Raw genomic sequence first — 14,353 nt, 5'->3', positions numbered from 1 at the left:
TGTTAACAGGTTTCTTCAGCTCTACCTCTAAATGTGTCCTGCATCTGTCTACTTCTCTTTATTGCCTTTCCTATCCTCCTGGTCTCCCTATTTCCTCTCCCACACCTCCCATCTGCTACCATCTAGTTGTCACAAAGCCACCAGACTGATCTTTATAAAACACAAATCAGATCATAGTGCTCTCCTGCTTCAAGCCTCCCTGAAGCTTTCAAGTCACTTAGAATAATACTCACACTTTTAACATTGCTCATAAAACCCTACATGATTTGCTTTGTCTGCGTCTCTAAACTCATCATGTAACTTTTTCCCTTCTCTCCTCTGCTTTCATTTTCTTTTTATTTCAACAGTCCAAGATTAAACTAACCCTTCATTCTACCTAAAGTACTATTTTACATTATCTTTTGAACAAAAGGCTTCTGGTCATTCACGTCTCAGCTTAAAAGTCATATCCTCAGAGAGACTGATTTCTGACTACCTAATTTAAAGTAACTCTTCAACCCTTGTTATTTTAGTTCTTGAAATAAAATGTATATGTTTATGTATGTATACATATTTGTATAATATAAATTTGTAATGGTTTCTCTTGACTGTTATATTTCAGTATCTGAAACAGCATAATACGGCACAGTAGACAATAAATAGTCTTTGTACAAATGAATATTATAAATGTCATTCTTTTGCCATTGAATAAGAATGACCATTTGACTAAATCTAGAACCATTTGTATCACACATTCTTCCACCCTCAAAAATCTATAGACATTTTCTCCATGTATAGTGTTAGGGAAAACTGTAAGGCCGTCTTGGCATTTTTCCTCTGCAGGTCTTGCTGCTTCTGCCTGATTGTGGCACTAATACTACTTACCTACTATAAGCTGTGATATTCAGAAAATAAGACCTTAGTATTTATTATATCTTCAGATTTCAGTTCATGGTTAATAGTAATTGTAATTTTAGTAAATTTATTAAGTAGTAACTATAAGTTTTTCTTATACTTTAAATATATAAACTTTTTTTTCCATTTTATTTTATTTCTTTTTGGTGTTCCAGTATTCAGTGTTTAAGCATCACACACAGTGCTCCATGCAATACATGCCGTCCTTAATACCCACCACCAGGCTCATCCATCCCCCCACTCCCCTCCCCTCCAAAACCCTCAGTATACTTTTCATTTTAGTAAATAGTTTCATTTATTTTTATTATCTCTCCTTTAGAATTTGAGGAATTGATCTTCTGGTTGTGACAGTGATTTAATTCCTTTGGGTTGTTTCATTATATCTTATTCATGGATTTTTCCTTTTGTATTTTGCCTCTTTAAAAAATAATGTTTTTCTGTTGACCATAGATTTTTATTTATTTATTTATTTTTTAAGCATTTTCAGTAAAGCCAAAGTAGGTGGTGTTTTTCACATTTTTGGAACAGGCTTAAGGGAATGATTAGGTAAAAAAATATGATGGTATGCTAATGAATTTTCCCAACATTCAGTCAGATACTTCAAATAATTCTGGAGACAGCTGTATTTCAGAAATGAATTCTTAACTGTACTCAGCAGCTTTTAAAAAAATCGTGCTAAAGCCAGTATAATACAAAGTGCTTCCTTGTATCAATTTAACAGATGAGCTGGTTTAGAATTATATTTAGACATGAAAAGATAATTATTTGCCAATATGACTTAGAAAAAGCCTTGCGTCTGGTAAAACATAAACAAGACTTTTAGGTAAATGTTATCCCAAGCTGTAAACTCAATAATCCTTTTCCCCAGGTAAAAATAGATTATTGAAGTTTCTACTAATTGTACAGTCCTGAATTTTATTATAGACTTACCTCACAATTTAATCTTAAAGATTATTGTATTTATAATATATTTATGTAATAATATATTTAAAATTTCACTAAAACAGATTGCTTTTGCAACTCTAATACTCATAAAAATTCTAAATGAAACTTAGAGTTAAAAATAAAAATAAATTAGCACAGAGAATTGTTTTTTTTTTAATTAGCCATAAAAATAAAAGAAAAAGAAAATGTCAGCATTCTTTCCTGTGTCTCTGTATTTTTGCTGCCCTTCATATACACAGGCAAATAATTATTTTTAAGAATGATTAAGTCACTTCCATATCTTGTTTTTATGCTAGATACTTACTAAATATGCATACCATCTTACAAATGGTGACATTCAAATAAAGTTGGGCTTCCTAGTGATTAGTATTGAAAATAAACAATACTGATGATACCATTTTGATATTTTAGTTTCATTTTCTATCTCTTTGTTCAGATTTAAGGAGTGCCCTAGAAAAGCAGGCAGATATTATGATGATGCATGTCACCATTATTTCCTGTCTGTGCCTGAATTGCAGCCTTCCCTCTAACTCATTTTACAGATGCTCATTTTGCTCAACAAGTCTGTAGCTAGTGGCAGCCAACAGCCAGAACAGAAGCAAGATTCCTGGGAAAGCTGATCATCAGAATCCTACTTTCCTTACCCATTTTCTTCTCCCATTATTACCCCTCTTTCCTGGCAAAACTGAGGATAGTATTTTCAAGTTATGCACATGATAGTTTGTTAAAAACTGTAAAGAGCTCACACTAGTGAAAAGAACCCCAAATAGTCTGATTTAAAAATGGGCATAGGTTCCGAGTAGACATTTTTCCAAAGAAGACATCCAGATGGCCAGTAGACACGTGAAAAGATGCTCAGCATCACTCATCATCAGGGAAATGCAGATCAAAACTACAATGAGCCATAAGAATGGCTCTTATAAAAAAAAAAAAAGTATGGCTCTTATCAAAAAGAGAAGAAGTAAGTGGAGACATGGGGAAAATTTTTACAATAGCCAAGATACATATATATGAAGTGTCTGTCCATGGATGAGTGGATAGAGATGTGTGTATGTGTAAAAAAAGAATGCAACCCTGCCGTTTGTGACAACATGGATGGATTTAGAGGACATTATGCTAAGTGCAATAAGTCAGAGAAAGACAAATGCCATATGATTTCACTTACATGTGGACTCTAAATAAAAACAAAAACCAAGTTCATAGATACAGAGAACAAATTGGTGGTTGCCAGAGGGTGTTGGGTGGGGGTAGGTGAAATGGGTAAAGGGAGTCAAAAGATACAAAATTCCAGGTATAAAATAAATCATGGGGATGTAATGTACAGCATGGTGACTCTAGTTAGCAATTCTTTATTGCATATGTGAAAGTTGCTGAGAGAATAAATCTTAAAAATTCTCATCACAAGAAAAAAAATTTTGTAATTACTGACAAACAGTAACTAGACGTATTGTGGTGATCATTTTACAATATAGACAAATATCAAATCATTGTGTCCTACATCTGAAACTAATATAATGTTGTATGTCATTTACACCTCAATTAAAAACAAAACCATGAGCTTTGCTTATAAGGATGGGATTTAATAAAATCGTTACCCATGGTGATTAATGTGGTATACCTTATGTCCTTGTTTTTTAAAATGCTGAATTAGAAATGTTCATGAAATAATTCAGCATTTTTAAGTAAAATAACAAGTTGAATGTACTTCATTGATTTAGACAGTTTTCAAAATGAATAGGAATCTGTATCTTTGGATGTTTAAAGCTTTTCTCAGTTACTTCCATTTTATTTATTTGAGAGAGAGAATTATAAGGGAGGGTAGAGGGAGAGGGAGAAACAGACTCCCTGCTGAGCGTCAGGAAGCAGGACAGATATGTTGGTCTCGGTCCTAGGACCTGGAGATCATTGACATGAGCCAAAGGCAGATGCTTAACTGACTGAGCCACCCAGCCACCCCTCAGTTTTGTTTTATAATACTTCATCTTATTTGCTGGAAGTATAAACAGAGAAAGTAAATTTTTATAAAGCCAAAATGTATATAAAGATTTAAGCAACCATTAATTTGCCTTGTTAATGTTCTTGAAATAAATCCCAAAGTAGGAGCTTTGGCCAAATAGGTCACATGTCAGGTATTCTGGTTAAGTGCTTGTTCTTGCTTTTTTAGTATTTAATTTCTATTTTAAAATCTAAGAATTTTGATTTTTCAAAATAATCTGTGAAATAAAGTATAAAGTTAATATTACTTAGGTAAAATAAGTATCCTGCCTTCATTATTTGGAAGGTTCACATCTGAATTGGTGGAAAAATTAAGTTAGGGTCACACAAGTGCCCACCAGTGGGTTTTTTTTTTTTTTTAAATTGGCTTTAAATAATAGGTACAGAAAGCTAATAAAGCCTAAACAGACATTTTCTGACATTTTATAGGTAAAAATCACTTTGTTATTCTAAGGTACTCAGTTTCAGTTAGATCCCAGTTTGCTTCTTGAACACAAGATAACACTGAAATGAAGATACTTTTTGTTTCTGTGTAATTTAAAAGGTGAACTTCAACGTCTGATTCTAAATTAGTGAGCTTAAAACTGATAGGGATTTTCTCTGTAGATGAATTTTCAGAATCTAAGCTAGGCATCCCAAAGAAAATGTTTTGTTAGAAATGACTGTTCTATTTACATTCTGTGTTCATTTTGCTCAGTGGAAAAAACTCATATTTCCTTATTAGCAACAAAAACAATCAAATCAACAAGACATTTGAAAATTATCTGGCAGAATATTTAGCATTGAGTTAATTGGTTTTCTGGAAATGATACTGTTAATGTATTATCTGTATAGTAAAATGAGTTTTTCCCTTTGTTATCTCTCTTTAATGTTGATTTCATTTCATAAACTTCAGAAATATATTCAGTACCAAAAGTATTAGTACCCAAAAAAAGTGCTCTTCCTTTTTTAAAAAAAAAAAAAAGCTCTTCCTTTCACTAAGTTGTTACAAATATTAATTAAAAGAGCTACTTTTTGCATTGTAATTTTACTGTAAATGATACCACAATTTTTAGGTTACTGGATTTTTATTTTCAAAACATGTTTGAAAACAGTAAATTGTAAAACTTGAATATCCACCCATCGTGAAATGGTTAAATAAATTAGGCTATAGTCACAGAACTTTAAATTATTTTTATTATGGTAAAAGTTAGTTAGTTACCTGTTATTAAGCTTTACTGTCTTAACCATTTTTAAGCTTATAGTTTAGTGATGTTAAATATATTCACGTTGTTGTGAAACAGATCTCTGGAACTTTTTCATCTTGTAGAACTGAAAGTCCATATCTATTAAACAGCAATTCCCTTGCTCCCTTTCCCTCAGCCCTTGGTAACCACCATCTACTTTTTATATATATATATAAACTTGATTGCTTAAGTTACCTCCTATAATTTGTCCTTTTGTGAGTGGTTTATTTCACTCAGCATAATATCCTCAAGGTTTATACATGTTTTGGATATATACCTAGATAAAGGATTAGTAGTTCATACGGTAGTAAATTTTTAATTTTTTGAGGAACTGCCTGTTTACCCAGGTGCCCCTGATTATGTCCCTTGATGAAAAAAAAAAATTTAAGTTTGACATAGTCCCAATTATCTATTTTTGCCTTCATTGGCTTGTACGTTTGGTGCCATATCTGAGAAATCATTGCCAAATCCAAAGTTAGGAAGTTTTTATCTAAGAGTTTTATAATTTTGAGTCTTACATTTAGATCTTTAATTCATTTTGACTTAATTTTTGTACATGTATAGTGTAAGATAAGGGCCCATCTCCATGGAAAATACTCAGTTTGGGCGCCTGGGTGGCTCAGTGGGTTAAGCTGCTGCCTTCGGCTCAGGTCATGATCTCAGGGTCCTGGGATCAAGACCCGCATCGGGCTCTCTGCTCAGCAGGGAGCCTGCTTCCCTCTCTCTCTCTGCCTGCCTCTCTGTCTACTTGTGATCTCTGTCTGTCAAATAAATAAATAAAATCTTTAAAAAAAAAAATTTAGAAAATACTCAGTTTTCCTAAGATTGTTTGTTGAAATGACCGTCTTTTCCTTGTTGATCATAATTGTGTGGGTTTATTTTTGGGCTCTCTATACTATTGATATATGTGTTTTTATAGAAATAGCATGCTGTTTTGATTACTATGGCTTTGTGATGTGTTTTGAAATCTGGGAGTATGAATCTTCCAAATCTGTTCTTTTTCAAAATTATTTGGGGTTCCTTGACGTTCCAAATGAGTTTTGGGATGATTTTTTTCTATTTCTCCAGAAGATACTATTGGGATTTTGATACATAAAGGTTATGTTGAATCTGTAGATTGCTTTGGGTATTTTATTGACATCTTAACAATAGTAAATCATCTTATTCCTGAACATGGGATGTGCCACTCAGGTGTTTCCCTTCTACCTTTTAATTTTTTTTTTTTTTTTAAAGATTTTATTTATTTATTTCACAGACAGAGATCACAAGTAGGCAGAGAGGCAGGCAGAGAGAGAGAGGGAAGCAGGCTCCCCGCCGAGCAGAGAGCCCTATGCGGGGCTCGATCCCAGGATCCTGGGATCATGACCTGAGCCGAAGGCAGAGGCTCTAACCCACTGAGCCACCCAGGTGCCCCTACCTTTTAATTTTTAAGTAGGCTTCATGCCCATCGTGGAACCCTATGCGGGGCTTGAACTCATGACTCTGAGATTAAGACCTCAGCTGAAATTATCACATGCTCAACTGACTAGCCACCCAGTCACCCTAGAAAAGGCTATTTCTGATCTGGCCTTCTAATTCCTGGCTCATCCAATCTTTTAACCACTGTTCTGGTTCACTTTACAAACGCTGGGCTTCTCTCTGTTTTCTAATGTGCCAGACGCACTCTTGCTGTAAAGCTTTTATATTTGCTGTTCCTTGTGCCTAGAATGCTATTCCCTTGGGGATCCATTTGACCTACTCCCTCACTACATTCATCTGTTTGCTCAGACATCACCTTATCAGGAAGACTTTTCTGACCCTTCAGTCTATGTAAAATAGCGCTTAGCTCCATCATTCTCTGTTCCCAAACCCTCGTTAATTAACTTTTCTCCTTAGCACTTATAGTACTTCACATGTATGTTCATTTGTTTTACTTTCTGACGCCCACCCAGAGAGCAAGTGCTTTGTCTGTTTTTGTTTGTTTTTTCCACTAATACATCTCCAGTGCCTGACAGGATCAGCACCCAGTAAATGTGACCTGCCTGCCTCACTTCATAGTGCTAGTATTACTTTTGTACCAAAACCAAAGGCAGTCCAAAATAACTGCAGACCAGTATCTCTCATAAACAGATGCAAAAAACTCTCCACAAGATACTAGAAAACTAGATCTTAAGGACATTTTGAAGAGGATATCCAGGGGCTTGCAAAGGAGATTGTAGTAGGAGGTACATTCTCTGTATGTTTGTTGGTCTAATTTAACTTGAGGACTTTGGCTTTCCTTTTCTTGAGTAGATGTTACAGTAGTGGTTTCTAAATTTACTGTGTTTAGTGTTGTTTTTTGCTTCATGCATAAAGCAAAGACAATAGAGAATGAGATTCTTCTGTAGTAAATGTAAATGACCAGCAATTAGATGACAGATGACAGAGAGAAATGAGTAAGAAGATTAAGGAAAATAGATGTATTTATGAAAAAGATTGCCTGATAATGGAATTAACTGTCAGCATGAGACAGAAATTATATATATGCACGTTCCTTGCCCTCTTTCCTTCCTGTCATCCAAAGGGGTGAAGGAAGGGACTGTAAAAGAGATATATATCGATATCTATATTGATTATATATATTATAGATATCTTTATCGATATAGATATCTATAATATATATAAAATATATATATATATATTTTTAAATCAAACCATTAAGTATATCAGTAGCCAAGAGTTAAATCTGTCTTGACAAGTTTGTTCTCCAAAACAAAGAATGGAGATGCATAATCTTGAAGTGGAATGGTGATGCCAATATAAATAGCTGTTGTTACAAACGGTTTATAAACCAGGTACTTCTAACTCAGAAAATACTTATCCAAACAGAATTATTTAAAACAGTGTTTCTGAAACTTGCCTGATCTTAGGAATCCCCTGAAGATTCTGATTCAGAAAGCATAAAGTGAGCCTAACAAAAGTGTCATTAACACAAATAGAAAGTTGAAAGAGAAAATTGGTTCTTAAGGAAAGATATTGGTGCTACAAGACATCTGGTTGGAAATAACAGGTACTTAGTCAAAACTGCAAATACGGGGTTCTGTATTTTTCAACTAGTCTCATCCTTATATTGTGTAAGCATGAAGAATGAAACTTCTCTTTTTTGAGGAAATAAACTCAAAACCCATAGATATGTGAACAACAGAGCTGGAACCTGTGGATTTTAAGCTTTTTCTCAAAAGAAAACAGTAGTCTGTCATCCCCCAACCAGAAGAATAAAGCGAACCCAAATTTAGATCATTTTGAAGAAGCTGATGAAACCCATCAAAGAATAGTTACATCTGTAATGAATAACTGTATTTAGCTTCTCTGCCTTTAAGGATAGACTACAAAAATATTATCTTTATATAAGTCTGTTTCATGGTACAGTTTCTTTTTTTTTTTTTTAAAGATTTTTATTTATTTATTTGACAGAGAGAGATCACAAGTAGACGGAGAGGCAGTCAGAGAGAGAGAGAGAGAGAGAGGGAAGCAGGCTCCCTGCCGAGCAGAGAGCCCGATGCGGGATTCGATCCCAGGACCCCGAGATCATGACCCGAGCCGAAGGCAGCGGCTCAACCCACTGAGCCACCCAGGCTCCCCATGGTACAGTTTCAATTCAAAGATGAGTTTACCCACTTTGGATTAAAGCTTAAGACAATGGTGAAACAGATATATAAAGAATATATTCAAAACTGGAGTTTATTCACAAAGTAAAGTATATCAAAGAAGGCACAGTCCCCAGACATCTGAGTTATTAAAGAGCTGTTCTTGTGAACTCTAGCTTCCAGCTACCGCTGTAGAAAACTGTTGCTCAGGGGCACCTGGGTGGCTCAGTGGTTAGGCCTCTGCCTTCGGCTCAGGTCATGATCTCAGGGTCCTGGGATCGAGTCCCGCATCGGGCTCTCTGCTCTGCGGGGAGCCTGCTTCCTCCTCTCTCTCTCTTTCTGCTTGCCTCTCTGCCCACTTGTGATCTCTCTCTGTCAAATAAATAAAATCTTTAAAAAAAAAAAGAAAAGAAAAGAAAACTGTTGCTCAGTCTCACCAGGACCCCACCTTTTCTGACAGAAACCTCATGTAGCTTCTGCTAGAACCATAGTTGTGGGGTGGGTCTCCAGCTAAATTTACCCAGAAAGTAGTGGTTTGTTATTAGTATTAATTCAGCCATATTATTGGCCTTTAAAGGTCAGTTTAAGCATTTAGATACCTTTTGAAGTTAACAACATTTGTGAAGTTACTCCTGTGAGTAACTTACCTTTGGAACAGACTAAATCCCAGACTTAACTGGAGCATTTTTCAGCACAGCTCTGATAGGACTTCTGTGTACATTTAAAAGGGAGAGTAGGCTAAAATCCAAAGAATAGCATAAATTAACAAAGTTAGGTAATTCTTTACTCTTCTTTTCCTTTGTAATTCAGGGCTTCCTGGTCAAGTGAAAGATAAGCTAGAATCTAGCCCCCTTGTTGGAGATTAACTGGATAAATCAGTTTTAATGCCATAATGGAAAAGGCTCAAGTAGAGGAGTAAGATAAGGAGAAACGGTATTCTGGTATCCAGGACTAGACAAAGAAAGCCTCTACACCTAGGTGGGCAAGGCTTCTACTCTAACTTGCAGGAGCTACTCCTACTTGTGCATAAACTGATAATGGGACACATAGATCATCATCTTTTGGGGTTATCTCCATTGAGCTCCTTCTGCTGGCAGACAGTTAAGAAATGTTTTTTTTTTTACGAGTGAAATCTTGCCTTTTACAACGACATGAATGTATCTAGAGAGTATAATACTAAGCAAAATAAGTTAGAGAAAGATACCATATGATTTCACTCACATGTGGAATTTAAGAAACAAAACAAATGAACGAAGAAACAGAAAACCATACTCTTTAAACTACAGAGGATAAACTGGTGGCTACCAGAGCGGGGAAGGTGAGGGGATGGGTGAAATAGGTGAAGGGGGATTGAGGACACTTAATAATGAGCACTGAGTAATGAATAGAATTGTTGAATCACTGTTGTATTCCTAAAACTAATATAGACAGTTAACATATGTTAACTAACTGGAATTAAAATAAAAACTGAACACCCCCCCCAAAAAAAAGACTGCTATACAAAATGAATTTTGATGGTGACAATACCTTTTTAGATGATATTCCTATAATAACCATGAAATTCCCATAACTAACAAATATTTCATTTCAATATAACTTTTCCTAAACAACTTTCAGACAGGTTTGTAATAAATGAAGTAGAAAATACAAACAAAAAGAAGCAAAATTACTGTTAATTTTACCACCCAGACATAAACATTATATAAGTTTTCTGAGACATTTTTTCTGTATACATATGTACTTATATATAAAACATCCCTTTTTTACTCAATATGTCATTAACATATTTTCATATAAAAATATTTTAACTGTATTATACATATAACTGTACTATAAGTTATTTATTTATATTTTAAAGATTTTATTTATTTATTTGAGAAAGAGAGCACAAGTGGTGGGGAAAGGGAGAAACCGACTCCCTTCTGAGCAGGGAGCCCGATATAGGGCTCCTTCTGAGGACCCTGAGATAGATGATCTGTGCCAAAGGCAGGTGCTTTATTGACTGAGCCACCCAGGTGCCCCCCATCTTTTTTTTTTTTTTTTAAGATTGTATTTATTTATTTGAGAGAGAGTGCAAGTGCTGGGGAGAGGCAGAGGGACCATACATTATTTAATCATTCATTATTAAGTCACATTGTATACAACATTTATCTCTGTGCAATCTCCTTCAGAAAAAAAAAAATTTTTTTAAGATTTTATTTATTTGACAGAGAGACAGTGAGAGAGGGAACACAAGCAGGGAGAGAGGAAGAAAGAAGAGCAGACTCCCCGCAGAGCAGAGAGCCCAACGCAGGGCTTGATCCCATGAGCCCAAGGCAGAGGCTTAATGACTGAGTGACTCAGGCGCTCCTAAGAAAAAAAAAAAATTTAAATGACATTTTGAGTCAAAAGCTTTTATTTTTATTTATATTTTATTTTTAAGGCTTCTGTGTTTTAGAAAGAATGTATCAGTTTATATTCTCACCGAGATATTAAGAGTATCTAATTCCTCATCTCTAACATTTATTGTAAAGTTTTCCTTCCATTTTCCCATAACTCAAAATATAACGTGGTGTCTAAGTTTTATCATTTTGTTTTTCAGGAGATGATTTTTCTTTGATTCAACAAGAAATATTTATGGTTAAAGAATGCAAACACTGCAACATTGTTGCCTACTTTGGGAGCTATCTCAGGTAAAGAAAAAAAATCTGTTCTCCTTTTATTTTATATTTCTTTACTACCGCTCTCCCTTCTTTTCATGTAACTGCTGTTATATAAAAATTTTTAAAGTTATATTAAGTTTTCTCGGGTTTTCTTACTGTCTCCCCAGCTGTATTAATGACACCTCATTTATGTAGTTATATCTTATCTGGCAATAAATATTACAAATGATTACAAATAAGTGTTTTAGCTTATAAAAGTGATTATATTCCAAACCATTTAAGATGGTAAGTTACTGTGCTTTTCTGTATCTGGAAGACTCCGCCAGGGCAATTTCCTGTAGACCCTCTAAACCTCTAGACCCTCTAAACCGCCAGGGCAATTTCCTGTAGACCCTCTAAACCTCTAATCCATTCTAAACCTTGGTGTACTGAAGAGGGAAAGCCTTCAGAGTATTCAGTGATTAAGAATTAACTAGCTAATATAATTTTCTTTCTCTTTCATATTAGTCGAGAAAAACTGTGGATTTGTATGGAGTACTGTGGTGGTGGATCACTTCAAGATATTTACCATGGTACTGTCAATTTGACTTTACATTTTACAACTGACTTTGACTTTAATATTGTTGTTTTTATGATTTGTGGTTAACCACAGATATTGATAGGTAGATATACTGTTTTACATTCTTCCATTCTGCTCCTATAGTATTATTGTGTAAAAGAAATCTAAACTTTATTTTTGTTGGTAATCCAATTAAATTTGCTGAAATCTGAACTGAGAAATCTAAGAGTTCTTGTACAATCCAAATTTTACTTTTTAGATACAGTCTCTAGGGGCGCCTGGGTGGCTCAGTGGGTTAAAGCCTCTGCTTTCGGCTCAGGTCATGATCCCAGGGTCCTGGGATCGAGCCCCGCATCAGGCTCTCTGCTCAGCAGGAAGCCTGCTTTCCTTCCTCTCTCTCTGCCCTCTCTGCCTACTTGTGATCTCTGTCTGTCAAATAAATTTAAAAAAAAAGTTTAAAAAAAAATAGATACAGTCTCTAGGAAATCTTATGTAGCCTCTAGGAAAGTATGTTATATATAATTGAAACTGCCTCAACTTCCTTGTAAATAAGAATTGAAATACAAAGGTTAACTCTCATGTAAAAGAAATTGTGTATCTATTTTAAAAATCATTTAACCTAACTAAGAAAGCAGTATAATTGTTGCTATATTTTTGTGTTAAAAATATATAATTTTTGGGACGCCTGGGTGGCTTAGTTAGTTGGACGACTGCTTTCAGCTCAGGTCATGATCCTGGAGTCCCGGGATTGAGTCCCTCATCGGGCTCCCGGCTCCACAGGGAGTCTGTTTCTCTCTCTGACCTTCTCCTTGCTCATGCTCTCTCTCTCAAATAAATAAATAAATAAAATCTTTAAAAAAAATATATATATATATATATAATTTTTAAACATTTGAAGTATTTTTTATTGAGCATTCTGTTAGGTGGTTAGGTCATTTTCTGAGTTGAATTAGATTTTACTATTTAGAAATAATCTTCATTTTGGCTGTACAATTTAGCTTCTAATTTGTTTTGTTGTTGACAATTTCCTGGTTTTCTAGAGTTTATGGGACTAAACAGAGATCCTTATAAAAGTTTTTCTTTTCTTTATTTAACTGAATATGGAATAGTAAAACTCCCATTGCAGCTTTGCTTTGCATCATTTATTAAGAATTATGTGAAGTACTTTCAAACATTTCTGTGCGGAAATCTTTATATTGACAGCCTTATCAAATTTCAGTCATCAACTTTATAAATACAACCATAGTAAATGTAAAAATAAGTGCTAATCAAGTTCAAATAATACTTGTAGCTTGCAAGATCAGATTTTTAAAATAACCGATAGAGGGGCAGCTGGGTGGCTCAGTCGTTAAGAGTCTGCATTTGGCTCAGGTCATGATCCCATTGTCCTGGGATCAAGCTCTGAGTTAGGCTCCCTACTCGGCGGGAAGCCTGCTTCTTTCTCTCCCACTTCCCCTGCTTGTGTTCCCTCTCTTGCTTTGTCTCTCTGTCAAATAAATAAACAAAAATCTTTAAAATAACCGATAGAGCAATTGTTAAATAAACTATGTTGCACCTATAATATGGAATACTATGCAGTGTTTAAAAAGATGAAGTAGCTCCATTTATAGTGACCTGGATATATCTCTCCAAGGCCTCTTTTTAAATGGAAAAAGTGGATCAAGAAAAAATATGTATAGCATAATCAGTCACACTTAGACTTTTAAAAATATAATTTTTTATGTTAACTTTTTTTTTAGATTTTATTTATTTATTTGATACAGAGAGAGAGAGAGAGAGAGCGAGAGAGAGAGCAGAAATAGGCCGAGCAGCAGGCAGAGAGAGAAGGAGAAGCAGGCTCTCTGCTGAGCAGGGAGCCCGATGCAGGACTCGATCCCAGGACCCTGGGATCATGATCTGAGCCGAAGGCAGCCACTTAACCAATTGAGCCACCCAGGCACCCTAAAAATATAATTTTTTATATTCACATTTCATATGATTAAATGCACAGCAAAATGAAAGGATATGTACCAAATTGATAAGTCTTTACTTTTAGGGGAGGATAAGATGAGACTCATAAGTAAAATTTTGAATTATAATAAAAATGTACTGATGTATTAATTATAAATTAATAAGTATAATAATAATCTAATTTTGTCACATAACCCATGAAAGAAAAATAGTTGTGACTGATATCTAAACTCTGGACACTGCCTCTTTTTATTTAAATAATATTACACTGCATAAATTATAAAAATATACAAAATATTACAAAGAGTTTTTAAAACAAGACTGAGCAGCACCTCAGTCGGTTAAGTGTCTGCCTTCAGCTCAAGTCATGATCCCTGAGTCCTGGGATCGAGGCCCGAGCTGGGCTCCCTGCTCAGGAGAGAGTCTGCTTCTCCCTCTCTTTCTGCTCCGTTCCCCTGCTTACTGCTTGTGCTTGCACACACACACTCTCTCTCAAATAAATAAATAAAATCTTTAAAAAATAAGAGTAAATCCCAT

General features: G+C 34.9%; 1 protein-coding gene across 2 annotated transcripts in view; it reads left to right on the top strand.

The window, feature by feature from the left end:
• Positions 1–14,353, top strand: part of LOC111139307 (mitogen-activated protein kinase kinase kinase kinase 5) — a 106,932-nt gene that overhangs the window by 29,234 nt on the left and 63,345 nt on the right. For both annotated transcript variants that reach the window (XM_022491576.1, XM_022491566.1), the window contains exons 3-4: positions 11,247–11,337; positions 11,815–11,879. In XM_022491576.1, coding sequence (XP_022347284.1) covers positions 11,247–11,337; positions 11,815–11,879 — 156 coding nt within the window. The remainder of the gene's footprint in view (positions 1–11,246; positions 11,338–11,814; positions 11,880–14,353) is intronic.

Source organism: Enhydra lutris, unplaced genomic scaffold (genome assembly GCF_002288905.1).
Source record: "Enhydra lutris kenyoni isolate GAN:26980312 unplaced genomic scaffold, ASM228890v2 scaffoldscaffold4, whole genome shotgun sequence".
In the NCBI taxonomy this organism is placed as follows: Eukaryota; Metazoa; Chordata; class Mammalia; order Carnivora; family Mustelidae; genus Enhydra; species Enhydra lutris.
This window is presented reverse-complemented; position numbering and strand designations above follow the sequence as displayed.